The sequence below is a fragment of the Pimephales promelas genome, chromosome 18, assembly GCF_988280905.1.
Source record: "Pimephales promelas chromosome 18, fPimPro1.hap1.1, whole genome shotgun sequence".
NCBI classification, from domain to species: Eukaryota; Metazoa; Chordata; class Actinopteri; order Cypriniformes; family Leuciscidae; genus Pimephales; species Pimephales promelas.
Window position 1 is genome coordinate 27,901,796 of NC_142786.1, and position 12,068 is coordinate 27,913,863.

At 38.7% G+C, this 12,068-nt stretch overlaps 1 protein-coding gene across 3 annotated transcripts in view; it reads left to right on the forward strand.

Moving 5' to 3' along the window:
• The first annotated feature begins 2,323 nt into the window (after window positions 1-2,323).
• ripor2 (RHO family interacting cell polarization regulator 2) overlaps window positions 2,324-12,068 on the forward strand; it is a 48,282-nt gene continuing 38,537 nt past the window's right edge. Inside the window, exon 1 of one of the 3 annotated variants that reach the window (XM_089123319.1) lies at window positions 2,324-2,590. In XM_089123319.1, coding sequence (XP_088979445.1) covers window positions 2,512-2,590 — 79 coding nt within the window. In that variant the 5' untranslated portion in view covers window positions 2,324-2,511. Of the gene's footprint in view, window positions 2,591-10,773; window positions 10,980-12,068 lie in introns of those variants that run through there. The other 2 variants (XM_039680676.2, XM_039680677.2) reach the window with 2 other exon arrangements.

The window sequence follows — 12,068 nt, forward strand, 5'->3', positions numbered from 1 at the left end:
GTTAGATGACGTTATCGGAATCGAACCCTACCCCAGACCTAAACCTACCCCTTCACCTAACCGGCGTTAAAGGTAAAGCGTCAGTTGTATGACGGCCCGGGATCGTCATGTAACTGACGTTTAAGGGTACCCTAAAAAGGCGGATGTTGACGTATGGTCAAAAGAGGTCCCGAGACGTCAGTTATATGACTTCTTGGGATGGGACTGTGTTAGGAATTGCGATGAAATGTCACGGGTCATGGATGTTAACATGGTTCCCTGAAAAGGGTTGCGAGACCTGAATGCCTCCAGTGTGACCGATGTCTGAAGCACAAGTCTAAACACGACAATTACATTGGCTGGCAGCAGCCTATGATGTCACTATCGGTGGGACCAGTTTATAAAAGGGCACCCGTACACTTCAACAACTTTTTTTGTCTGAAGGAGACATGGGCAGGCATACCCAAGCAATGAGACGCAATGTCGTGTCTCCCTTCTCAGAGAACTATAGTTACATACATAATCCAAGATATTCCCTTTCGAATGGGAGCTGTGGGGAACAAATGCCATAATAGCTGACATAAAGTCAAAATATACACTAAGGACTGCTGCTCATGGATGAAAATTTGTCCATAATTTTGAGAGAACCTTGCCAGAACCTTGTTAGCTGGGGAATCATAAGTCTAGATGTTTGGAAAAGCATGTTTTGAGGTATCTTTTATGTCCATAAACTGTTCTAGAGTTACATGTAATACTGTTTAATTCTCACACTACGTTTAAGCAATAATAATAGTGTTTCTTGCTTAAATGTTAAAGGATGAAGCAATCACATCAAAATGTTTCCTGGAAACGTGACATGTGTGGGTGGATCTATTTTGGTTCCCCTATATAGGACATGTTTTCAAAAAGAGTCCAGAAGTGAATAATTGCTGTTATACGACTGAGCGTATGAGCTGACCCCTCCGTTAATGAGATCGTCATTAGGTCTATTCCACAGAGCTTTCAAAAATTAAAGAGAAAGACTTAAATTCACTACAGCCTAGTTACTAATTAAGACTTTAGATGTAAAGAACATGATAGGATCTTTCCAACACTCACTAAATTGTGCAGTTAGAAGTATTTTATTGTAAATTAATTATTGTTACTCAATAAGGTGATTCACCTTATGCACTGTTACCCAATAAAGCCTGTGAAATCTTGAATAATGATTTATATAAATTAAACATACCTAATATTTCAAGAAGAACGTACTTGATTATCCATAGCGTTACATTATATTTCGCACCCATCAATAAAAAACTACAGAGCTTTCTTTTTTAAACATTTTTTTAAGAAAAAATTTAAATATCATCTTACTGAGACATATCAATGTGAAATAACTGATATTTATATGCAGATTACATACTGTGAGTGAGTAGTCTGCTGTACTGTAATTAAGATCTAATTGATTTACAAGCGCCATACAATGGCCATAGCAATGTCAGCAGCTGCACTAAATTGCATATTTTTGCTAAGTTTGGGCCTCTGAATAAAATTGAGGTGTTTCTTTTTTTTAAATTGAGGAGTATAAGTTCCATATTTTCCTACATCATACTAGACCATAAATGATTGCTGTATCAAATATATTTTTAAAAAACACATGCACAATTTTTTAGATGCTATCTAAAGGTTCTATAATAGGATCCTTTTAAAAAAAGGTCATCTTTCTCTTGACCTTTAATGGTTGTATTGTGAGGCTGAAACCTGTGAACACAAACCTGTGTTACATTTTATGCAATTTATCGCCGAAATCATCATCCTAACATTACATTTATTCATTTAGCTGACGCTTTTATCCAAAGCTACTTACGATTGCTATATTTGTCAAAGGTCGCACGCCCACTGTAAAAAAAAAATATTTTCAAGATTTGTTATCACAACATTTTTTCTTTTGTCAAATCAACTTTATAATAATTTATTTAGTTGAGATAACTTATTATTTTGAGTTTCTGTTGATTAAATCATTCTTCTTCGTTGTATTAACTCACTTTTTCCAGTTCAATCAACTTAAAATTTTAAGGCAAGTTACTTACTTTTTTAAGTTAAACCATCAATATTTTTTTACAGTGTAGGGGTTAAGTGTCTTGCTCAGGGACACATTGGTGTCTCACAGTGGATTCAAACCTGGGTCTCTCACACCCAAGCCATGTGTCTTATCCACTGCACCAGGATGCTGACCACCACTCGCAAGCATATTTACCACACACAATATCTCCCTCATTCTGACACTCACACAGGAGATTATGAAATCATCCTGTTGATGAAACTTGGCCATGATGGTGTGGGCTCCCACACATACTCACACTCTACTTGGTGCAGTGAGTAGAAGCTCAGAGCGGTCCACTGCCTCTCGCCTCTCTGCTCAGGCTCAAGCTGACAGTGGGCTTTACATTCGCCCGGGGGGAAGACAGTCCAAACGTTGATTTAATTTTACAGTATAGTTGCTGCTCAGACGCTTAAGCAAAAGAGAAGAGCAAGAGAGGATAAGACGGAATGGCCTTTTCTGACATCACGGAGGATATCATAAAAGAACTGGTGCGTGAGGAGGCAGAGGACATCTTTGATGATGACGGTAGGGTCATGCTGGGACGGGGTGGGAAGTTTAGGCCGTGTTTGTGAGTGAACGCTACGGAGATGTTGTTTTTATGTGTCATATCTCAACATAATAACGAGTGTTTCGAGTGGGCGTTCTTCTTGTATAACTCCTGGCTGTGCTGAAGTACAAAGATCTGTTTGATAACTCAGATATATTATGATTTGAGCATGTACAGCTGTGCTTGTAAAACTGAAACATTGCAGCCGCCCATTTGGGATTTTTTGAAGGTAGTGCATGATGAAACATGTTCATCTGCTGTTCGGATGCTGGTCGATGTTCTGGATTGCATACATATGTCCTGTTTGTGACATTTGCATAAATTAACATACTGTTAGAATTTTATAAACATTCTGAAGAGAATTTACTTCTCTGTGACTCTTTGGAACAGCACAAATAACACTTAATAACTCGAGAATGTAATGACTTCTGCTTTTTCTGTTAATGGCATTCTAAGTAGATGAATGTAATGCAAATTTTTCTCTTAGTGCTTGAGACATTGCTAAAATGAGCACAACTGCTATGATTTGTGTTTAAGCAAGGAGAAAAATCTGCACATGCTTTCACACACACAAAAGATTGAGGTTGGTAAGAATTTTATGCTTTTGAGTCTCTTATGCTCACCAAGCCAGGTCAAGTCAAGTCCCCTTTTTTATATAGCGCTTTTTACAATACAGATTGTATCAAAGCAGCTTCACGGTGATGACATGAAAATAATACAACACAGATCAATATTGTTGAATATTAAATGTCCCCAACTAAGCAAGCAAAAGCCAAGGCAACCGTGGCAAGGAACCAAAACTCCATCAGGTGATTGAATGGAGAAAAAACCTTGGGAGAACCCAGGCTCAGTTAAAGGCCAGTTCTCCTCTGGCCAACGAAGGAACAGTGTGTGATTCGGGCAGCATTACAAGTCAAATTGGATCAGAACATCAAGAGTATTTGTCCATTTCCATCTGTTTGGAAGTTCGAAGTAATCACGCTGGTGTGGAGACGAGTTGTTGAGGATCAGTGCCGATGGCTGTTGTGTCGGTGAGTCGGGATGGGTCCAGGCGCAGGTCCACCATAGAGGGTCCCTCGGGATAAACTGAGAGACTAATATTAGCGTAGACGCCATCCTTCTTATGATGTACCAAGTACATCAGGATTGACGTGCGGTTCCGGCTGATCTAAACTATGCTGCCTAATTTTGAATTATGGAAGGCTATAGTGTGGCATGTGTATGCTAGGCCTAAGAGATGTGTTTTTAGTCTAGATTTGAACTGACAGAGTGTGTCTGCTTGCCATTGATCAATGATTTGTTGATCAAAAATGCAGTAAAATTAGTAATAGTGCAAAATATCATAATTTTAAATGACTTTTTTTTTACATTTTGAAATGTAATTTTATCATGCAATGGCAAAGCTGAATTTTTACTCCAGTCATCAGCGTCATGATCCTTCAGAAATGAAGTATGAGCACTGCTGAGAATAAACTACCAGACCTGGGTCATGGTGACAACTGAATCTTGTTAAAAATAAAAATGCAAAGTATCGTCAAGTTATGTTTTACTCATAAATTGAAAAAAAAAACATTATATTTTGATTCAAAATATGTTTTTTTTTTCAATTTATGAGTAAAACATAACTTGACGATACTTTGCATTTCACAATCGAAACGGGCGTGATGTCACAACATTGTTTAAAATTTTTGAACAATGTTGTGACATCACGCCGGCACCAGCAAACCGCAACGATCCAACCATCCAATCAATTCCCAATGAACAGAATCAAGTCCTGTCCTAAATGTTTTCTCGCTTTAGAAGCCGTTTCACTCAGATGTCGACACAATAGGGAAGAAAGAATCGTTCTTTCGCTCCTGATTTCATCAATATACAATTAGAGTTGTCATCAACTGCATTGATTTTGCAGTACCTATAACATTAAATATTCTGCTCAATTGTTTGTGAAGCATACAATTAATTAGTTGAAACTTTGTGACATGTTTTTCAATTTAAAGGTCTTTGCAACTTGTGTTGATTGGGGGGAGTCCTCACATGATGTTGCTGCAATGAATCTGTGAGGTGTCAAAAAGCTGCTAAGAACAGCATTTAAGTTGGATTTAATCATGTTTTCTGTCAATCAAATCAAGCGCGCATGCAAAACATCAGTGTCGGATTTCAAACCATTTGTACTCCCCCCTGATCTATCGCACTCAGCCCAGAGAAACCGTATCCCCTCAGAGGCTTCAGCAAAGCCTAATGTTGTGGCATTAAATTTCAACGCTGAGCTGCTCCGTGTATTGATTCCTGCAGGATGGGAGAGATTTACGGGTATATAGTCTGGCTTTAACTGAGCCGTTGGTGGAGATGTTATCTGTATGCCTGTGGATCAGAACTGGCACTGTGATCACTACACAATGTGCTCAGTCATCATCACTCTGCAACAAATGTCCACGGCGGCCAATGAATATCTATGATGTCAGTGACAGTGTCTATGTCAGCAAAGCAAGACAATTGTAGCTCTAAATGGCTGTATGACGGGCACCCATCAACCGATAAAGCTGAGAGTGATGTAGTACTGATCATTTCACACAGTTCGATTCTCCACAGACACGTTTAACGGTAACAATATTACCAGATTACAAAACAAGACTGGATGAGTCTTGTTCAAAATCGTATTGAATTCCATACCAATATGCCACTTCTGTATATCTACATATCACCTACAGTTAAGAATAATTTGTGTAATAATAGTAATAATAATAACATGTTATTTATGGCAGATCTTTTTTATAATACAGTCCACTTCACGCTGTGCCTAACAACACCCTTCGGCTGTGACTTATTCATGATACAGCACAGCCATACTGTATTGCAGTCTTTTTAAATAATATTTCCGCTATCGTTTTATAAAAGCAATAATCCACTTTAGAGGCAGACCGATATATCGGCAGACCGATATTAGGCATTTTCCAAACGATCGGTATCGGCAGTTATATTGGCCGATAAATGAATATTTCAAAAATGACATAACAACAGACGAAACACGCTTGAACCATGTCATGAGTGTTGGAGTTGTATAGTTTGTCCACCAGAGGGCACTCTACACCGTTCCTGTTGGCAACACTCGTTGAATTGTTCACGATACATACATTGCTTGAATAACAATTAAAAGATCACCCCCATCAGTTCTCTTAACTCAAATAAGCATGACAAAATTTGTGACTATCAAGTTCAAGTTCAAGTTCCGTTTATTTATAGAGCACATTTACTACCGGCTGGTAACCGACCAAAGTGCTGTACAAAAATTACAATAAAACACAATAAAACAAACAGTGATCACTTAGGATCAGTGAGTACAAGTCAATTACATGTTAAAAGCTGCATCAAATAGATGAGTTTTCAGAGCAGATTTAAACTCAGATAAGGAAGAAGCCATTTTAATTTGAGTTGGGAGTTTGTTCCACAATGTGGGGCCCACTACTTGGAACGCTCTATTTCCCCTGTTTTTCAATCGGGTTCTGGGAATCTGAAGGAGGCATTTATTTACAGATCTAAGCCCTCGTTTAGGGGTATACACGTGAAGTAGTTCCGATAAGTAAAGTGGTGCAAGATTATTAAGTGATTTGTAGACAAGCAATAGAATTTTGTATTCAATTCTAAACTGAACCGGTAACCAATGTAGGGATTTCAGGAGGGGTGTAACATGCTCAAACTTTTTACATCCCTTCAGGAATCTCGCTGCTGCGTTTTGAACGACTTGTAGACGTGTAATTTGAGTCTTAGCCACACCATAATATAGAGAGTTGCAGTAGTCCAGCCTCGATGTTATAAAGGCATGGACAGCAACCTCTAAAGAGGCAGTAGAGAGAAAAGATTTAATTTTAGAGAGAGAGCGTAAGTAGAAAAAGCTAGAGCCCACTACAGAGGCAATTTGCTTGTCAAATTTCAGACTATTGTCGATCATCACACCTAAATTACGCACTTGAGATGAGGTACTCAAGTTTAAAGATTCAAAATTTTGTAAGTTTTGTCTATTTGTTTCGGAGGGGCTAAAAACAATGGCTTCTGTTTTATCTGAATTCAAAAACAGGAAATTATTTGAGAGCCATGCTTTTACGTCGTCCAGACACGCGGATAAGCAACTACGAGCATGCTTATTATCAGAGGTCAGAGGCAGATAGATTTGCATATCATCGGCATAGCAATGAAAAGAGACATTATGTTTTCTAAAGATAACTATCATGTCCAGTTTAAAAAAAATAAATAAATAAAATATCGGCCGATATATCGGAATATCGGATTTTAAAACGGTATCGGCCTTCAAAATCCTTTATCGGTCGGGCTCTAATCCACTTAAAGGGATAGTTCACCCAAAAGAATTCATTTTGTCATCATTTACAAAACCAGTAACCATTTCTTTCTTCTGGTGAACACAAAAGACGATATTTTGAAGAATGTTGGAAACCAAACAGTTGATGGACCCCATTGACTTCCACAGTATTTTTCTTTCCATACTATAGAATGTCGTCTTTTGCTTGTTGGAAAGTTTGGGCCTATGCTGACTGGAGGCTGTAGTCCCTCTCACTGCAGCTCTGAGAAAGTGTGTCAGAAGAAGGAAGCAGCCATGACCTGGTCACTGCGACTCAGGGCACGTGCCCTTGAGCGCACAGAACAAACTGTGCACCCTCAGGGTGAGAGGAAAAGAACATGGATTGCTCTTCTCTTTCTTTGAGCTGCTAGAGTAGTGTTTTTGAAAAGACTTCAGGCGTCACGTGCACAATGATTGTATACGGTGTGCTTTTTCCTCACTGCCACATGATGGTCTGTTGACCTACTTTAGACCAAACAAGGGGAGCTTCCACAAACACGAGGCTACGACTGTATTCTTGTGCTGCAGGGTGGGTGAAAACTCTGATCTGGCCATTGATGACAGATTTGCGCACCATTCAGTTTGAAAACTGGGAACACCATGTCCCAGGCTGATTTTTTATATTTATGCCATTTATAATGTCATGATCTCAATCTTACTCTATTAAGCTGTAATGCTGATAGCGAAATACTGAACACCTGCCTGTCACACACAGCTGTGTGGGTCGGCGGCACCATGGGCTGCTACCTGCATCAGAGCCTGTCATTATAGGACCAAAGGCAGGAGATCAGCCACAGGGCATGGCAGTCTATAATTTAAAAATGTAGGCTTACTGACTGCCTTCAAACTCCATGAAATATACACGTTTTGCGGTGCAGCATTTCAAAGGGTTTAAGGGAAAATGTATGCCCACCTGACAATTTACTTAGAGCTAGGTTTATACATTTTACAAGGAAATGTGATTGGCTCCTACTCCATGCAAAACTCACAATATTATGCTTTCTGCTAAACCAGAGCAGTCCTCAACCTTGTGACTCCAACGATTTTCAAAGGCATGACACTCCTAGTTTCTGTAAACTAAATTTCAGGATCTTTTTTTAACCAATGAATTTATAATGAATTTATATGACTTTTCAAGTTGTTTGTGATTTACTTGGTAAGGATTTAAAGAAAAAAAAATCTTTTTAATTTACAATTTCTACCTGAAAAAATGCTTTTTGAGCTTGGTATGACAAGAAAAATGTATATTCATTATAAAAACGCCCAAGGAGCTTTAAAGGGATACTTTTTTTTTTTGAAGTACGCTCATTTTACAACTCCCCCAGAGTTAAACTGTTGAGTTTGACCTTTTTTGAATCCATTCAGCTGATCTCCGGACCATTAGCAAGACCATTAGCATTTCTCCCCCCCAAAAAAATTACTCTAAGTGTTTCGATATTTTTCCTATTTAACTTGACTCTTCTATAGTTACATCGTGCACTAAGACAGACAGAAAATGTAAAGTTGCGATTTTCTAGGCTGATATGACTTGGAACTATACTCTCATTCCTGTGTAATAATCAGGAAACTTCACTGTCGTATCATGAGTGCAGCAGGCGTAATGTTATGACGCAGCGCCTGAAAATAGTGCCCAGCTTCCAACGTGACCGGGACTAAGTTTGTGTAGTCATCGCGCCTGCTGCACTCATGCTCAAGTTTTAAATAGGAAAAATATCGAAACACTTTGGTAATTTTTTTTGGGAGAAATGCTAATGGTCTTGTGCACTTCAATGATGTATGCTAAGCTATGCTAAAAGTGGTACCGCCAGAACCGGAGATCGGCTGAACTGATTCAAAAACGGTAAAACTCAACAGTTTAACTCTGGGGGAGTTGTAAAATAGGTATATTTCCAAAAAAAAAAAAACTGTAGTATCCCTTTAAGATTGTATTAATTTTTATGACATTTTCAGGCCTAGAAATCGTACTTTCAAAATTATGCTACCTAATTTTTCCAGAAATATCTTTGGGGATACCTAAAATAAGAAACATGTTAAACATGTTTATTAGTTTTAGCTTGCTTAATGTTTTTTATTTTTCTTATTTTAAATAATTTGAACTTAGGTCATCTTTGGAAGTTAGGGCCCCCTTAGAAGTTTTCTGAGGGCCCTCAAACTCTAATCGTGGGCTGCCGTCTCTAGCGTTAGAAGCGTCTTTTGCTAGTGCGCCTCTTGAGGCTAGGGGAGTGAGGTTTACAAGGACAGCTCTTACTGACCGTCCCTTACACTTATAATGACTTGAATACCTTGAATTTTTTTTCTGCATAAGTCTTGTTTACAGAGGCAGTATATAATATATCTGCCTTGTTAAAGTGATCATTTTGTCAACAGCTTCACACATACTGATCTTCATCTGCGCTCGTCTGGCAGCTTTTTGTAACCTCTTGACCTCAGTGGCATGCCGTAACCTATTTCTGTTTGTCCCTCTGAATGGAAGTGTTCACAAGACAAGTTTGTTTAACAGAATTGTACAAACGTGTGTGGATGATTCCTGATCAGTGTAAATCTAATGCGCAGGAAGATGGTCGCATTACCAAGACAGATTGATTGAACATGATAAGTGGTTCTAGATTTTAATTTGCATAACAGCATGTCCAGCCTCTATAAATGCTAGTGATGATACAAATAAGATGTCTTTGTATTTGAGTGTTTCAAATGAGTCACATTCCTTCAGTGTTTATTGATTCATCTTAGAGAACCTACTGTTTTCATTTGTATTTCACCAGCTAACCTGTTTAATACCAGTTGTAAGTGAATGGAGAGAGCTTTTGCTTTTGTATCAGGCTCATTTGAGCCTGAGAACTGCTTGTACAGGGCTCCAGTAAATATAGCTTCTCATCGGGGGCTGTTGATGACAGCCATAATTACAGGATGAGCCGAGCAGCAGCTGAGAGAGAGGATGCATGTGGAGGTGTCTGTGCTACACTGTCCAAGCCTGTCTGGATGCACTCAGCCTCACAGACTATTATACAATACATTACAAGGCACTGGACTGATGAACCACCAAGGTCAGGTTTAACCACCATGAGCGCAAAAGGAAGACTAGAAATAAATCAGGTGCTCAAACTTTAATGTGGTCATGCTGATTCTGCTATATAAATATATATATATATATATATATATATTATATCAATACATATAAATAATACATTTGTGTGTTTTGAAAAAGATGGGATATTTCAAGCTTAATTAATACTTCCACATTGTCTAAAAAGCTTTAAAAAAATGCTTCCATTAACTCCAGTTTATAGTGTCCCTGGGCCTGCATGTTGTCTTAGTTTATGTTAAAGTTATTTACTGTAGGCTAAACTGATTCAATCAACAAAAAAAAATCTTAATTTGTGTTCTGTAGACGAATGAAAGTCTTACAGGGTTGGAACAACATGAGGGTGAGTAATTAATTACTGACAGAATTTTCATTTTTGGGTGAACTAACCGCCATTAGCGTATACAATGGTCAGTAGTCTGCAGCTTGTAGGCTACTAGGCTATTTTCTATGGTGTGCAGGTTTCATGTAGCTTACAGGCACACTGGCCTATTTCAAATATGGAAAACTCCAACAGACACATTGTTTAAGCAGCTTAAGATTCACCCTGACAGCTGAGCACATACAGTATTAATGTCAGCCCCTGTACACTACAATGCGTTTTAGACAAGCCTCGAGAGGAGTCAAGGGGAGTGACGAAACGAGAAGACCCCGCCCACTACCACAGCGCTGCCTGGTGATTGGTCCGTGGCGGCTGTGAGGGAGCGCTACAAATCTGTACGAGTGCACGACACATGATTTTTGATCCGTTGCTGTCGTTCCGGATGGTTTCGCGTAGCAAAGTCTGTGGTGTTGACATTCTACACGTTTTGCTCTAATAGTTTTATTTAGCACACGAGCCGCAGAAAGGAGAAGTGAGATTTTGCTTTCATAAATGGAAGTGCCCAACCCGAGTAAATAATATTGACTGGGAATAAGTTTTCTCTCTCGTGCGGTGAGTAGCTTTTATGCTTGACACTACAACGCCTTTTAATATTGTTAGTATGCGATGTTAACAGCGACATGCTGTTAATTTGCAGCGTGGGTTTGCTGGAGTTTTCAGGAATAGCTGTGGTTGACCATTTCCTTTTATTTTAATGCATTGTGCATGTGATGAACTAACAACTACCGTTTTTAACTCAGCATCCGAGTCAAAGATGTATCTGCTCCTATGATGTTCAGTTTAGATAAATCCGTATCCGTTATATAAACAGACTTAATTTTTGTATATTTGCTGGGCACTGAACGAGAAGCACGTAACTGACATTTGAAGAAGCTGGACAGTTTTTAAAAGCTTTAACTAACACGCTCTGAACTGAGTGAGTCTTCAGTTCGCTTCTCGAACGAATTGTTCTTAAGAGTCGGATCTTTTCCATGAATCAAAACCGATCTGGGCTGCGTTTCCCAAAAGGCTCAGCCCTGAATTTTTTTGTGCAGTAGTTGTGCTGCACGACTGAATATGTCCGGGTGATCTAGCCTGCTAGCTGCACTTTGTTGGTTTGTGCGGGTGTGATTATAATGATTGTGTGATGATGAGATAAGGCAAACTGCCAACAGAACACCACATAATATATGTTTGAACCTGCTGTAGTTGTAGTATTTGGCAGCTGTAAAAGTATTTCATAAGCTCATATGCATGACACAGAGTGTCATGTTTACAGGTGAAATACTTATCTTGGTTACTTTGTAGAATCTAGATGAAAGTGATTGTGAACATGAAGGTGATTTAAGGTAAATATTAAAAGTAATATAAAAATATATGAAATTATGCTTGCATAATTTGCAATGCTTTTTTATGTCTCGTACATTGATCTTTTATATCTTTCATGCATGAAATTATTAAAATTCCACTTGAGCAAATGTATAAGAAAGATACTTCATCAACCAAGACCACTGAAAAAGTGGGTGGTCACTGTAATGCTCTATTGGAGGTGGCTGCAATGAGTCTAGAGCTGCCAAACCGATGACAAATGAGCATTTCTCAGAACTTCATCTTAAGATCTTCCTTCTAACTTCAGCACCCCCGATTCGGCCCCAACCCTTT